The sequence below is a fragment of the Denticeps clupeoides genome, chromosome 3 (assembly GCF_900700375.1).
Source record: "Denticeps clupeoides chromosome 3, fDenClu1.1, whole genome shotgun sequence".
NCBI classification, from domain to species: domain Eukaryota; kingdom Metazoa; phylum Chordata; class Actinopteri; order Clupeiformes; family Denticipitidae; genus Denticeps; species Denticeps clupeoides.
The window spans coordinates 5,633,011-5,645,981 of record NC_041709.1 but is presented as its reverse complement, the minus strand read 5'-3'; the positions used below and the strand labels follow the sequence as shown (position 1 = coordinate 5,645,981).

The 12,971-nt window shown below is 41.5% G+C and overlaps 1 protein-coding gene across 8 annotated transcripts in view; it reads left to right on the top strand.

The window, feature by feature from the left end:
• The window catches only part of mast4 (microtubule associated serine/threonine kinase family member 4), a 74,696-nt gene that overhangs the window by 27,478 nt on the left and 34,247 nt on the right, over positions 1-12,971 (top strand). For all 8 annotated transcript variants that reach the window (XM_028974322.1, XM_028974321.1, XM_028974320.1 and 5 more), the window contains one exon: positions 8,615-8,646. In XM_028974322.1, the coding sequence (XP_028830155.1) occupies positions 8,615-8,646 (32 nt within the window). The remainder of the gene's footprint in view (positions 1-8,614; positions 8,647-12,971) is intronic.

The window sequence follows — 12,971 nt, the reverse complement described above, 5'->3', positions numbered from 1 at the left end:
AGCACGTCGCGAGGTGTTGTCGTGGGACGGGAGTTTATAGCCTTAATTTACGCTCATTCCAACGGAAATCGTGTAAACGTGAAGACTTTTATCAGACAGTTTGCTAAAATGGTATTCATGAACGTACTATTATAGCAAGCCCAGTAGTGGAGGGGGAGAAACAAAACATTACAACGCTGTTATTTATAGTAAAATATGTTCCTGCGATAGCGGGGGGATATTTGGATATTGTATTAGTAAATTGCATGGACCTAGCGTCTGTGGAGGCTGGCATGGAGACGGTGGAGGTAGACAGGAATTTGTCAGGCAAATGAATGATCTCTCTCCCTCCAGAAGCCACACTGTGACCCGGTGCACCTCTGGAAGGGAGCTTGTGCCCTGTGACCAAATCCGATGTGTTTATGCACGCAAATCAGTCTAGTCAATAACCCATTATCAGCAAAGTTGCGCGCACTTCATGCTGCCTTGGTGCATTATTTTCTTTTCCCTACATGAACTCATATCTTGTCCGATCGGTGAGGCGGGCATTCCACCCACACTGTCTGCAGTGAGATGATGTAGGCAAATGGATCAGCAGGAGCTTCCTCGTGCGATGCTGGGGGATCTCTTATTATTGTTCTGCAAGGGTTAAATTTAGACGGGATTGTTGGTGACAAGGGCAGGATACTGGCATCAGTGCTGCCATTAGGATTTCAACAGCAGTGAGTAACATTTATGGGAAAGAGTGAGGAAAGTTGCGCGCTAGTGATGTCACTTGCCCATTGTCTTCACTTCCAGCGGGACCGTCGCACTCATGCTTTACTGTAAAGTGTGGAGACGCCATGCCGCCCCAATCCGAATTTTCTTTTCCATAAATGAGTTGACGCTTCAGGCTTTTGACTGCCGCCTGACATGACTCTGTGTTGCCTGTAATACACCCAGCGTTGTGCAGCATTAGTGGAATGGAAATGTGGGGGTGCAGGAATGTCATTTGAATGAATAGACAGTAGAAGGCCTGTATTAGCTTTGTAATTACAGTTTTGTTGTGGAGCGTGGTGCAGCTCCCCGGGGGGCCTGCTGCATTTGTTTGTTGCACTTTAGCTTAATTTCACATTTGCACTAATATGAGGGTGGAAAAATAAAGCGTGGTGGCGCAGTCTAATGAGATGTGCTGGTGTAATTGCTGTTCTACACTGAGAGAATTATTTCACAAAATGCAGCAACTTGTATATATGTTATAACTTTTAAGGTTTAAGAGTGATCTTTTTCTAAATATCTTTACAAGTAAAAGCTGGATTTAGTATGAAATGTCAGGTTTTTTTTTTTATCTGTGAGAAAGAGTAAAGTGTGGAAAGTGGAATAATGAATAAGATTGTATTCTTATGCCACCAGACGAGAGACTCAGGTAAATATATAGGTAAATAATTTAGCAAGAAAATTATGTAAATTGAAGCAAATTGCTCAGTATATTGCTTAGCCTCATCACTGTCTGCTGTTGCAGGTCTGTTGTTTTGTGAAACAATACCATCATTTCTGTTTTCAGTGTTATGCGCTTTTATTATTGCGGTAGACCTTAAATGGCTGTGTTATCAGGTGAGTGCTGGGAGACAGGTCGATGTCTGCCTGCCTCTGCCTCTTAGCTTCAGATGATGTTTGCTAGAAGCACGAAGAACGTGTCCGATAAGATCCGCAAACACTCATCAGCATACAATAGTGTATGGCAGGTTTTAATACACAACTTTATCATACTGATCTCCTCTGCCAGACGCTCTAGTGCATGGCCGGTGGTGCGTCGCAGTGGCAGAGGACTGTGGTAATGGCTGTTTGCTCTTCGGGGAAAGGTGGTTTATTTTTCACGCCCACACAGTCTCAGTGTTGTACTGTCTCTGGGTAGTAGAAGATCCATCGCAACAGTCTACTGTTCTCCTGGCTCTGACAATCTCCTCAGGTAGTTATCTGATCATGTCTGCGTATTTGTATTCGCTGCATGACATTTGCTTGGAGTCTGCTCTGAAGCTGATAATGCTGAATTTCGCGACACCACGTGTGGCCGGTTCCATTTTCTTCCTTTTAAATGTATGAAAATAAATAAATAAAATGCAACAAACTTGGATCCGTAAAATGGATAAATGTTTTCGCTTGTGAGATTTCCTGACGAAGAAATAGTGATAAAATTTTGACTCAGGTGGATTTTAGTGGAGATGTTGACCTCTATATTACCATGCTTGCCACAGAGCTCCACTGCTCTGTGTGACTGTTACACATATTATATGTTAAAAACATTAAAGTGTAATATTTGATTGTTTGCGATATTTGCATATTGGTTCACTGTATCCTTGCAATATTTGCAATACTCTGGTCTATAGCAGTCGCTAAAGCATTTCACTGCATATTATATCGTGTTTGACTGTGTACATGACTTTGTATGTGAATTTGATTAAGATTCAGCGTACACATAATAATTCTCATTAGAATGGGGCAGATATTAAAAGGATGTCAGGAAGGGGAGTATTGTCTCCCCATCCATTGTCAGGAAGGGGAGTAGCTTCATCTGTGACCTTTCTGTTCAATCATTGAGACTGTTGTCAGTCTGTGAGTGTAATGGATTGCTCATTGTTACCAAAGTGCTGGGACTTGACATGTTAGGAGAAATAGACAGTCGCTGTAATTCTCCCATGAGCAAAACACAAAAAATCAGTATTGCCAAGATGGACTTGCTGCATTTTAGTCATGGGTAGTATGCGTTTGTGCTTACTCTAACTGCGGTTCTATCCTTTTTAGATGGAAGGAAAAACTGCACTTGTATTTTGTACTCTGAGGAATTCCTAAATTTTAATAGCTGTCCTGACCTTCCCGTAACAGGCAGGAAACTGTGTTGCGACCCTGATGTCTCTCCCCGGTATCATCTCGGGCATTGTGTTTTCTATTGATTACATGACCTTTTCACGCTCCTTGGGTCTGGGGCAGCTCTGTAGAGCTTCCCTGTGAAAGTGGGAGCCTTGGCTGGATATAGACAGCACGGTGCGAAAAAGTGAATCAAAAAAGCAGGTTATTTCAGACTCTCTGGGACTATTTGCGCTGCACTGCCGGAGAATGGTATTACACTGCCTCCAAGCCCTTGTGTTCAGCTCTCCATCTGCTGGGTAGTTAAATTTCACACAGTTACACACGTTTCGGATCTGGAACATTGAACCTGAACCTTGGGGAATGGAAAAAAGTTGTACGTTCTGAGTTTGCACTTTTCAAATTGTTGACCACAGATGGTAAGCTATGGCCAAAAGCAGAATTATCTATCTGATAATTATATTAAATTCTTCAGATAAATGTATTTTTCTGTAATTACTTTTCTATAAATAGAGCATAATAATGCACAAAACATTCAAATTTTTATGGTAAAGTTTTAACAAGAAATTTTTGCCATCGCTTGAATATTCTGGTATTTTGTAATTGGCAACTTTATACTGGACATAAAGATAATAAAGAATTCAGCTTTCAAACGTTCTCCCAAACGGTTTGAGGCTATTATTTGCCAATACGCAGATGCCCCCCCCTGATTCTGTGTCTGAAAAGTGTTCATCAGTCAGAACTCTGCTGCTATTAGCCATCAGCTCTTTGGCCCTTTGAAATGTTCCTGGGCGTTTTAATTACATATGGGCGGATGCGATCCCGCTGCTCATCCTTTACTGGAAGGACCCATTAAAACGACAGTTGAGCCAGAGAGGAGCTGCGGACAGGTAAAAGAGGAAAAGTCTCACACTCGCTCTCCAGCACCCAGGGAACTCATTCACTAATGTGCTTTGATGTCAACTGTCAGCCCGCATCCCCAAAAGCCTTTTGTTTTCTTGCCTCCTCTGTGAAACAATGCCACTGATTTGTTTGAAACTTTCTGCGGGAGGTTTTCAGTGCTTCGGCGCCTCAGGAGGCACTGATTTCCTGACTCAGTGTGTGTTCGTGTGCTTTCGCTCTGGCTGCATGCTAAGTCTTCAGTGCTTTGGACGAAGCAGAATGTTCATTGTTGAGAGCGTGTCCCATCCTCGACCATGAATGGAATGCAGAATAGGAGAGGGCCGGGCCCTCTTCTATCATGCAAGTCAGCATTTTACCGTTGTGCATGTTTGATCTTGAGATGTATGGGAAAAACCCAAGCCAATTCAAAAGGAATTATTAATACACCCTCATGAAAAAGGTCTTTAAAGAGGCGGTGCCACAGCTTTGATGCAGCGTAGAGGTAGCGGTCATCCAAAGACACAGGTCTACCACGTTTGTGATGAAGGCACAGAGCATTGTTATAAACTGGATCAAATATTCCTGCGCCAATGCTGTTCTTGACACTTTCATTTAAGACTGTTAGACACCATATTTGAGTTTGAACAGTGGACCTCCTGTTCTGAATTTAAGAGTTAAGAAGTTAATTCACCATAATTCTTCACATAAAGGAGTCTGGACACAGAAGAGTTAACTTGCATAATAACTGACCCTACTGCATGTGCAAGTACGTGAAAAAGGTCCATGTGATTTATTTTTGTCGTAGGAGAGCAGTGTGTGGGTACCTTGCTCAAGGGGACATCAGTGGAACCTTGGCAGTTCATGATTTGAACCCGCAACACTTGGGTTAAGTCAACTTCTGTCTTACAGTGGTGCAGTACAGTGTAGATCTACCCTTATGAAGTGACACTAGTCTTGCAGATTTAAACGAAAACCTGAGCACTGCATAATAAGTTACTTTAACAATGTGACATTTAATGTTTAATAAACCCCAGATTAAACTAATAAACAAAAGATTAATTATCATTTCATCATTATGAACAAATGCATGAAACCAATACTGAAATGTGCAATGCATGGTATCAAGCCTTGCTCTCGTACCTTTATTGATGCTTTGATGTACTGCACAGCGCTGCAACATCACTGTGGATGATGCGATTTGACAGGTGCACAGATGGTGGTTAAATCAGCATCTCACTAATAATCGTGGACCGGAGCGATGCCGCCACCGTAAGCAGAGATGGTGTCGCACAGCCCTTCAGTCTCTGCATGCAACAACACATTTTCACTGCAACATGGAGAGGGAAAGAAAAAGGGAGCCACTCGTGCATTCAGGCAGCAATTTCTGTTGACAGCACAGCTTGATTGCTGGATGTTTTGATGTAGAGCCCACAAAGGAAGAGAATATAAGAGTACCAGGATACAGACATACAATCAGATGAGCGACACATACTCTTAAATATCTCATCAAATGAGTGTAAGACATCAGTAAAAGTGATGAACGCCTGTCAGGCCAGCAGACAGACTCAAAACCTGCCAGTTTTAGTTTGAAAAGCTACAGTGACTTAATAGTCACTTAATCATTTTTTTTTTTTTTTAACCTCAAGCTTGAGCTTGTTTGTTTGTTTATTTATGTGTTTTTATTCTGATTCACACACAGTGGATTTGTGTGATTTCATATGTATATTTTATTAAATTTGGTGCCCAGTTAAGTGTACTTCTTATCAGTGACTGAAGTAGGCGTGTAATGCGATAGTATTCATTCCAGTTTATCATCTTGATATTCTAAACAATAATGACATGTTGGTTTTACAGGTCGGCTTTACCATCTTGTTACTTACTGTGACCTTTGATAATGCTTATGTTGCTTATATAATGCTTTTTGAACACTCAAGAGAACTACAGAAGAGGTACTGCAAACTATTTGTCGTATTTAATATGTGTGTGAAGCCCAGATGGAGTTCGCTGTCTTGTCCACCCAATCCTGTGACGAGAGGTTGCTCATTATCATTGTATTGAACCACAGCATATTACTTTGGGTGGGACCAGACCATCAAACAGCATCCTTCTTTCAGAGATGTCAAAAACGTGACTCTTTATGGGCTCTGCAATTTAGCATTTTAATCAGTACTAAAATATGTTTCTAGTCAGTAGTAGCCTTTGGTTGCCCTGCCCCTGACGCTGGCATCAGTGTAAAGCATTTTGGTGCACTGGTAATTAGCGCCGCTAACTATGCCTCCTTTTTCCAGTATCATGCTGACCATACAACCATTGAAATCAGCAGGTGGGGACAAACAGCTCTCCCTGACTGAATGCTGCGCGGAGAGCAGTGGAGGGAACATGAGATTAGTTGACTAATAAATTAAACACAAAGGGGCATTTTCATGAGAATAAGATGCCTCAGTGTAGTATTGATGTTGCAATTTGCATATGATGGTCTTGTAATCAAAACGTTGCTTTCAAAAAACCAAATCTGCATTTTACATTTCATGCATTCCAGGCACGTGTGTTCATGTTAAAGAAAAGATGACCAGTCACAGGCATAAAATAGGGGCATCTAAAATGAAAAATTCAGTATGTCTGCGGAGGAGGTGGCATGGCTTCTACAGCCAGGAGAGAGTTAGAGGGGGGGCCGGGAGTGTACATACATGCAGTTTATAAATATTCCACAAAAAAATCCCACGCCACGCAGGATGCCCTTCATTCCCGGGATCTCTGCAAAGTATCTTGCTGCAGGTGATGCTGTCAATGTGGTAGTAGTATTAATAGTGGTATTATTAATGCATAGTTGTATTAATGCACCAAAACAATGTTTATCCCAATTAAGAATAGATATCCACAAAACGGGAAACATGCTGATTATGGTAATCAGGAGGAACTTTAACAGGACTTAAATCAAAAGACGGAAAATGGACTGATTTAATCACATATGTTTTATCCTGTTTCTCCTACTGCTTTTTTTACTTCATGTATATGGCTTATTCAGACATGGATATCAAAAAAATCTTTATTTTCTTGTAATTTGAATGGGTTTGGTGGGAAATGGCAACATTCTCATTAGTCTTTTTGACATCTCTTATCTAGATAATCATTTTCAATTTTTGTTCTGTGACCATTTTGTTTACATCAGCTAAGTTGTATTATTTGTCAGTATTTGTATTAGGGCTGTGCTGAAGTGTCTGCATCTCATATGACACTGACAAGTGCTCCCCTCTACTGGTGTGTGCCTACTATTGCAGTGATGTCAAGAAAATTCTATGGTAAACTTTAACCACACATTAAATGAGCAAAACCATTTTGATTGTATCTAATCCATGTATGTCTGTGAACTTACACACTGGTTGGTTTTTCAATTGCTGCAGCCGATTTGTGAAAATGCGGAATAATACAGCTGCCCTTCCACTTGCTGCGCTTTTGACGCTATGCGACATTTTAAATAAAAATTTTGAAATGTAAAGACAGGGAATGATTTAATCATGCACTTTCACACTTGTGAAAGCCGCAGACATGGTTAGAGTGTTTTATTTGGAAATGTTGCATACCGTCAAAAGTACTACTGCTAGTGAGTGGCAGAGCGGTTGTGTTATTTAGCATTTTCACAATTTATTGGCTGTAGTAATTGAAAAACCAAGCATGTGTTTGGGGTATGAAATGTTTACTTCTGTGCAATCAGCAGAGGTCGAATCAGTGCTCTTGTTCCGTGACACTAGCAAGTGGCCTTAAAGATCCCCTATTATGAAAATGTCACTTTGTGAGATTATTTAACATTAAATAATGTCTATGGTGCTGCAGTGGCTAGAAATGTTATAATGTATAAAAAAAGTGCTTTGGCCATTCAACTTTGCCGTACTAAGAGTGTCCGCTCAGGCAGTCAGATCTGGAATTTCTGGAATGTCCCCATAAGAGGAAAGGTTACATGACATCATGTCTACGCCAAATGTTGTTGGTGAATGGTGTTGTTGACGTAATTTCTGCAAATGCTCGCTCACTTCTATAGGCTGCTCTTGTCCCGCCTCATCACTTAAAGCTACAGACACAGAAACGGCACATCCTAGGCAAAAGTGGCTGTAATTCTGCACCACGGAAAGCAGCTTCAGATACAATAATATAAAAGCAAAAAAATGATTCAAAATAGGGGACCTTTAACATTGCCTGTTTATTCCTTACCTTGGGTGTTCTGTTGTAATTAGACCTGCATCTCACTTTTAAGAGAGGGAAGATTGGCATATTGTTCAGTTATCCATTGTGAGTGACTCAGTGTTTGTATTTGTCTGGAGATCTGCGAAATTGGGTCGTTCCCCTAAACTAGGCAAATGAAGTCACACAGGGGAAGTGGGAGTCGTGGTGAGACTGTGTACATGTGGCATATGCATCAGCTGTTGTTTTGCATCCTTGTTCTGTGTGGCCCTAATGCTGAGGAAATGTTCACTCTGTACAAGCACTGCACTGGAAAACAAAGCAGCATTATTCATGTCTGATTCATGAAATCACCATGCCTTTGGCAAGGCCGCATGTTTCTTAAACTAAACAGTTTCAGTTTATTGAATACATAACTACATAAGTCAGTGTGCATCATTTTCTCAGTATAGAAGCAGTCAAATCAATTATACACCCAAAGCCTGGCCTCAAATATTTTAAGCATTATTGCGATAGATAAGCCTAGAAATGCATTTTTGCATCTCACCTTAAAGATTTTGTTTGAGAGACCATTCATTTTGAATTCTTTATGTTTCTGTGACTTTGATTTTATTGTTTGACATTTTCTTTGTCTATAGACTGGATTGTCACATGCTTCCCCATAGATAACAATGTGTTAATTTTCCATTTGTCACACGTTTTTACTGACACACTTTTGTTCTTTCATCCACAGAAAGAGCTCAGCCTTCCCAGAAGAGGAAGTTTGTGAGTAGTTTTTTTTTCTCCATTTCTTGTATCTTTTTTTATAATTCAGGCAGTGGCCACCAGTCTTGTAGGAAAGGAATATGGAATGAATAGAGGTCATTAGATTTTATTCTGCAGAATAATATCTGCAAACCACAAAATTCTATGTAAACGAGCATACGAATTAGAGAAACCATACAGCTTAGAAATATAATAAAAAAAATTAACTTGCCTTGCAAATGTATTCAGTTCCTTTTGAACACACACAAACACACACACTTAAGAGACTACACAATGCATTTAAATACCGCATAGGTCCCTTACACTGCCATATCTCTGAACTGTCAGCAACATGTTAGCATCCTTTTAAGATCTATACATTTCTTCTAGCACATCCCATAGATGCTTGATCGGATTGAATTCGGAGGCTATGTGAACAAGCCAAATCCAACCATACTTCAAGTTTTTGCAGTTCGATTGTGAATTGTTCTGCTGAAAGAGGCCACCTGGGGAAAACTGTGGTCAGGAAAGGATGTATGAGGTCTGCAACAGTCTTTAGTTAGATGGTAGGGTGGTAGCAGCCTAGTGGGTAACACACTTGCCTATAAACCAGAAGTCCCAGGTTCAAACACCACCGTTGTGTCCCTGAGCAAGACGCTTAACCCTAAGTTACTCCAGGGGGGTCTGTCCCTGTAACTACTGATTGTAAGTCACTCTGGATAAGGGCGTCTGGTAAATGCTGTAAATGGTACATGTCATAGGAACTTTACCAGCAGAGGCATCGCACTACCAATCAATGCCATCTCTTCCTCAGGTAAATGACACGTACACGCAGCCAACCTCTTAGATAACATGACCAGGTGCCTCATTGTCTGTGGTTGTGGCACTGGACCAGGGCAGTATTGTCATGACTGCTCTGCAGTCATTGTAGCCTTATGTGTAACAATATAACCTATGAACCAGGAGACCACAAACTCACAGGACCAAACCTCGTTTACTACATGAATCCCATCAATTTCTATGGGACGCGTGCCTGAAAGACATCTTTTTCTGCACCAGCAGAGTGGCAAGCAACCTCTTCAGACACTGTGATCAAGCGCTGTGGTTAAATTATGTTTAACATTGACCTGATGCATTAACACACAACCAATAGAAACAAAGCATTGAAGCGCACTCTCAAACCAAGATGTCATTGTGATGCACTGCAGCACAGCACACTGTGCACGCAATGAAATGTGTCCTCTGCTTTTTACCCATCACCCTTGGTGAGCAGTGGGCAGCCATGACAGGCACCTGGGGAGCAGTGTGTGGGGACGGTGCTTTGCTCAGTGGCACCTCAGTGGCACCTTGACGGTTCGGGATACCGCAATCTTCTGATTATGGGTCCGCTCCCTTACACACTAGGCCACCACTGCCCCTGCAAACTGCTCAGTTGCATTGCCCGGGAATGCAGTGTCACTGTAACAAGATAATTAACGTTGTAGTTAATTGACATGTTATCAGAGATTTTTAGGTAAAATTGTGGCGCTTCCTGTTCTTTGAGGGGGAATTCTATTTTACACGTGTGGCCTCGTAATTGAAAATGACTGCCAAATTAGACTGTTGCCTCTGTACAGTGGCATGTACCCTTGAATTCTGCCAGTCAGCAGCTACTTCATTCTCATATGCATATTAGACTGTAGGCCTCAAAACTAAAGAGCTGCAGCGTTTTTTGATGAACTGGAAGATCATATATTACACGCTCACTCTGAAACAAATGGTTCTTCTATACTTGTCTTGAATTTACTCAAGTCTTTTATTTCTCAGCTCTGTTTGCAGTGTTGGGCTGGCATTACACTAATCTGAGTGACTAGAGGTTAAATTGGCTGGGCAGATGTACCAACATGGGGACGACTTGATTAGAGCTTTTATGGCTCTGGCTAAGCTGCTTTTTCATTTATGTTCAGACAGTGTGTACTTTCTGAAGTCCTAATTAACCTAATGGAAACCCTGAGTTTTCTTTATTTTTATGAAAGGGTTTTGAAGAGCAGATTCTCGGAAACATTTCATGTTAAATTAAAGACTGCCGTTGAGAGTGTGTAAACTGCAGTGTGTTTACATGCCCAGTCTCCATGGGGATTCTACTTTTTTGATCAGCATCAGTATTTCAGGTCAGTAATTGTCTTGTGTTCATGTACATGTGAGTTCATGTCCTAGTTTTTGTGGAAAGACCTGAAAGTTGACAGTGCCCCACAGTTGGATTATGTGTCTCTTACGTGCCTTTGCTGGATAGGGAATAAAATTCTATCAGGTAGAATTCAGTACCTTCTAGCTTTTTCATTTCTAGCTTCGGTCTCAACAAAGGCATCAGTCTCTCAGGTATTTCATGTTGCTCACCTCATAGAAGCCTCTACATGTTCTTGTAGGGGAGGGATTGTAGTGCAGCAGCCGAGGTACATTTACATTTACGGCATTTGGCAGACGCCCTTATCCAGAGCGACTTACAACGTGCTTTCAAGTTACCATCGATGAAGAGATCAATTCCGGTTCACTAGGACCCCAACTATGAATACATCTATTTTATTCACTCTGTTGTAGATTCTGTACACAAAGTTCGACACCAAGAAAATTACAATTTAATCTAAATATTCTTTAAAGAGGAAGGTCTTGAGCTGTCGTTTGAAGGTGCTCAGTGACTGAGCTGTTCTGACCTCGAGGGGAAGTTCATTCCACCACCGAGAGGCCAAGACGGAGAAGAGTCTAGATGAATGTTTTCCTTTTACCTTCAGAGATGGAGGGACCAGGCGAGCAGTACTGGAGGCTCGGAGTAAACAAGGTGCAGTGCGAGGTGTAATAAGGGCACCTGCCCTCTCCGCACATTCACATGGAGATGAGACAGTAATGGCGGCTGGGAGACCTGCAGGGGAAAGGCTGTGTGACAGTGGCAGTCTGTGACCTGACGTTACCATGGAAATGCTTTTGTTCTCAGGTCTATCTAATTTTGCGTCTGAGCGGTGCTCTATTGAATTGAATGAAGTCTGGTTATTGTGTTTATGGAAGTGTAATGCTTGCCGGGTTGTGTGTGTTTGGGTGGAGGGCTGTGGTAAATATTTACAGGCAGCTTTCTTTACGTGTGGCTGTTTAGTCTGTCAGAGAGGGGTCTGACTTTCGTTTTCAGAGGACTAAATATATCAGCAGCCTTCTATTTTTACTGTGACCTTAATGACTTGGGAGATTGTGGCTGGCGTATTAAAATACTTTGCATAAATGACTGGCAGTATCTCTGAAACCAGAACATCAAACCAAACCAGAGCATCGGCATTCTCTGAACAAGTGTCGCACACTTCGTATTTGTTCATGCTTTTTATGAACTTGTGCTAGAGAGCACCTCCTACTGTCTATTTTACCTGCATGTGCTGTTTCCCCAGCAAAGCCCAGTATTACTTGGCCATGTTCATTTCCCACAGCCTTCACTTCACCTTCTTCACTACTCTGTCTTGTTGGAAGCAAACTTTTTCACAAAGCAGCTTCATGTCACACAACCTCCCATTATTTTCTTTTCAGAATAGGAACATCCTGTCTTTCTTTCTTTATTGTGTATATAGGCCACAAAAGTACTATTTATATTGGGGACAATAGAAGGAAAGTGGATCACGGCGAAACCCGCCCTCTTTCGGGTAATGTTGTGATTCTATGGTTTGGTGGTGTTGATGGATTTGCAGTCAATGCACAGAAAGACTGAGGAATAGCTTGTCAATGAATCTTTGCCCTCCCCGTTGGTGATTTATGATATGTCCAATATGATTAATGCATACTGCGCATGATAAATGTTCTCTTAAAGATGGCTGCTGCTTGGCTGAGGGTTGTTGGGCCAAGCTGATTGCCAGTTGCTGGGATGAGGTTCAGTTTGTCAGGCAAACAGTCATAGTTGGTGTTTGGCCTCAGGACCTGATGCGAATGCATAAACTGCTACGCAAATAGTTGCAGAGCTCAGAATCGGTGTTCTGTGTGTCATTGAGACAACATTTTACAGTTATGCTGCAAAAGCCATGTTGTACAACAAGGAGTGTTTTGTCAAAATGTACAAGATCAATGCAATTAATGTATAATTATATACAATATAGAATTAATGATGCTGATGTGGCCAGAGATATTCCCTGCATAAAGACGGACAGTGAAGGAGTTTTAGGGCTGATTGAGATGACTCATCTTTGGCCTGCAAATTTACGTCTGGACATGGCTTTTCCTCCCAGACATCCAGAGAGAACGGAAATCGGGCACAACCAGATGAAAATATTTAAATGCATGCAGTACCATGTGAATCAGCCCTTAGGCATAACTGTTGAATAATTTGATGAAGTTCCATT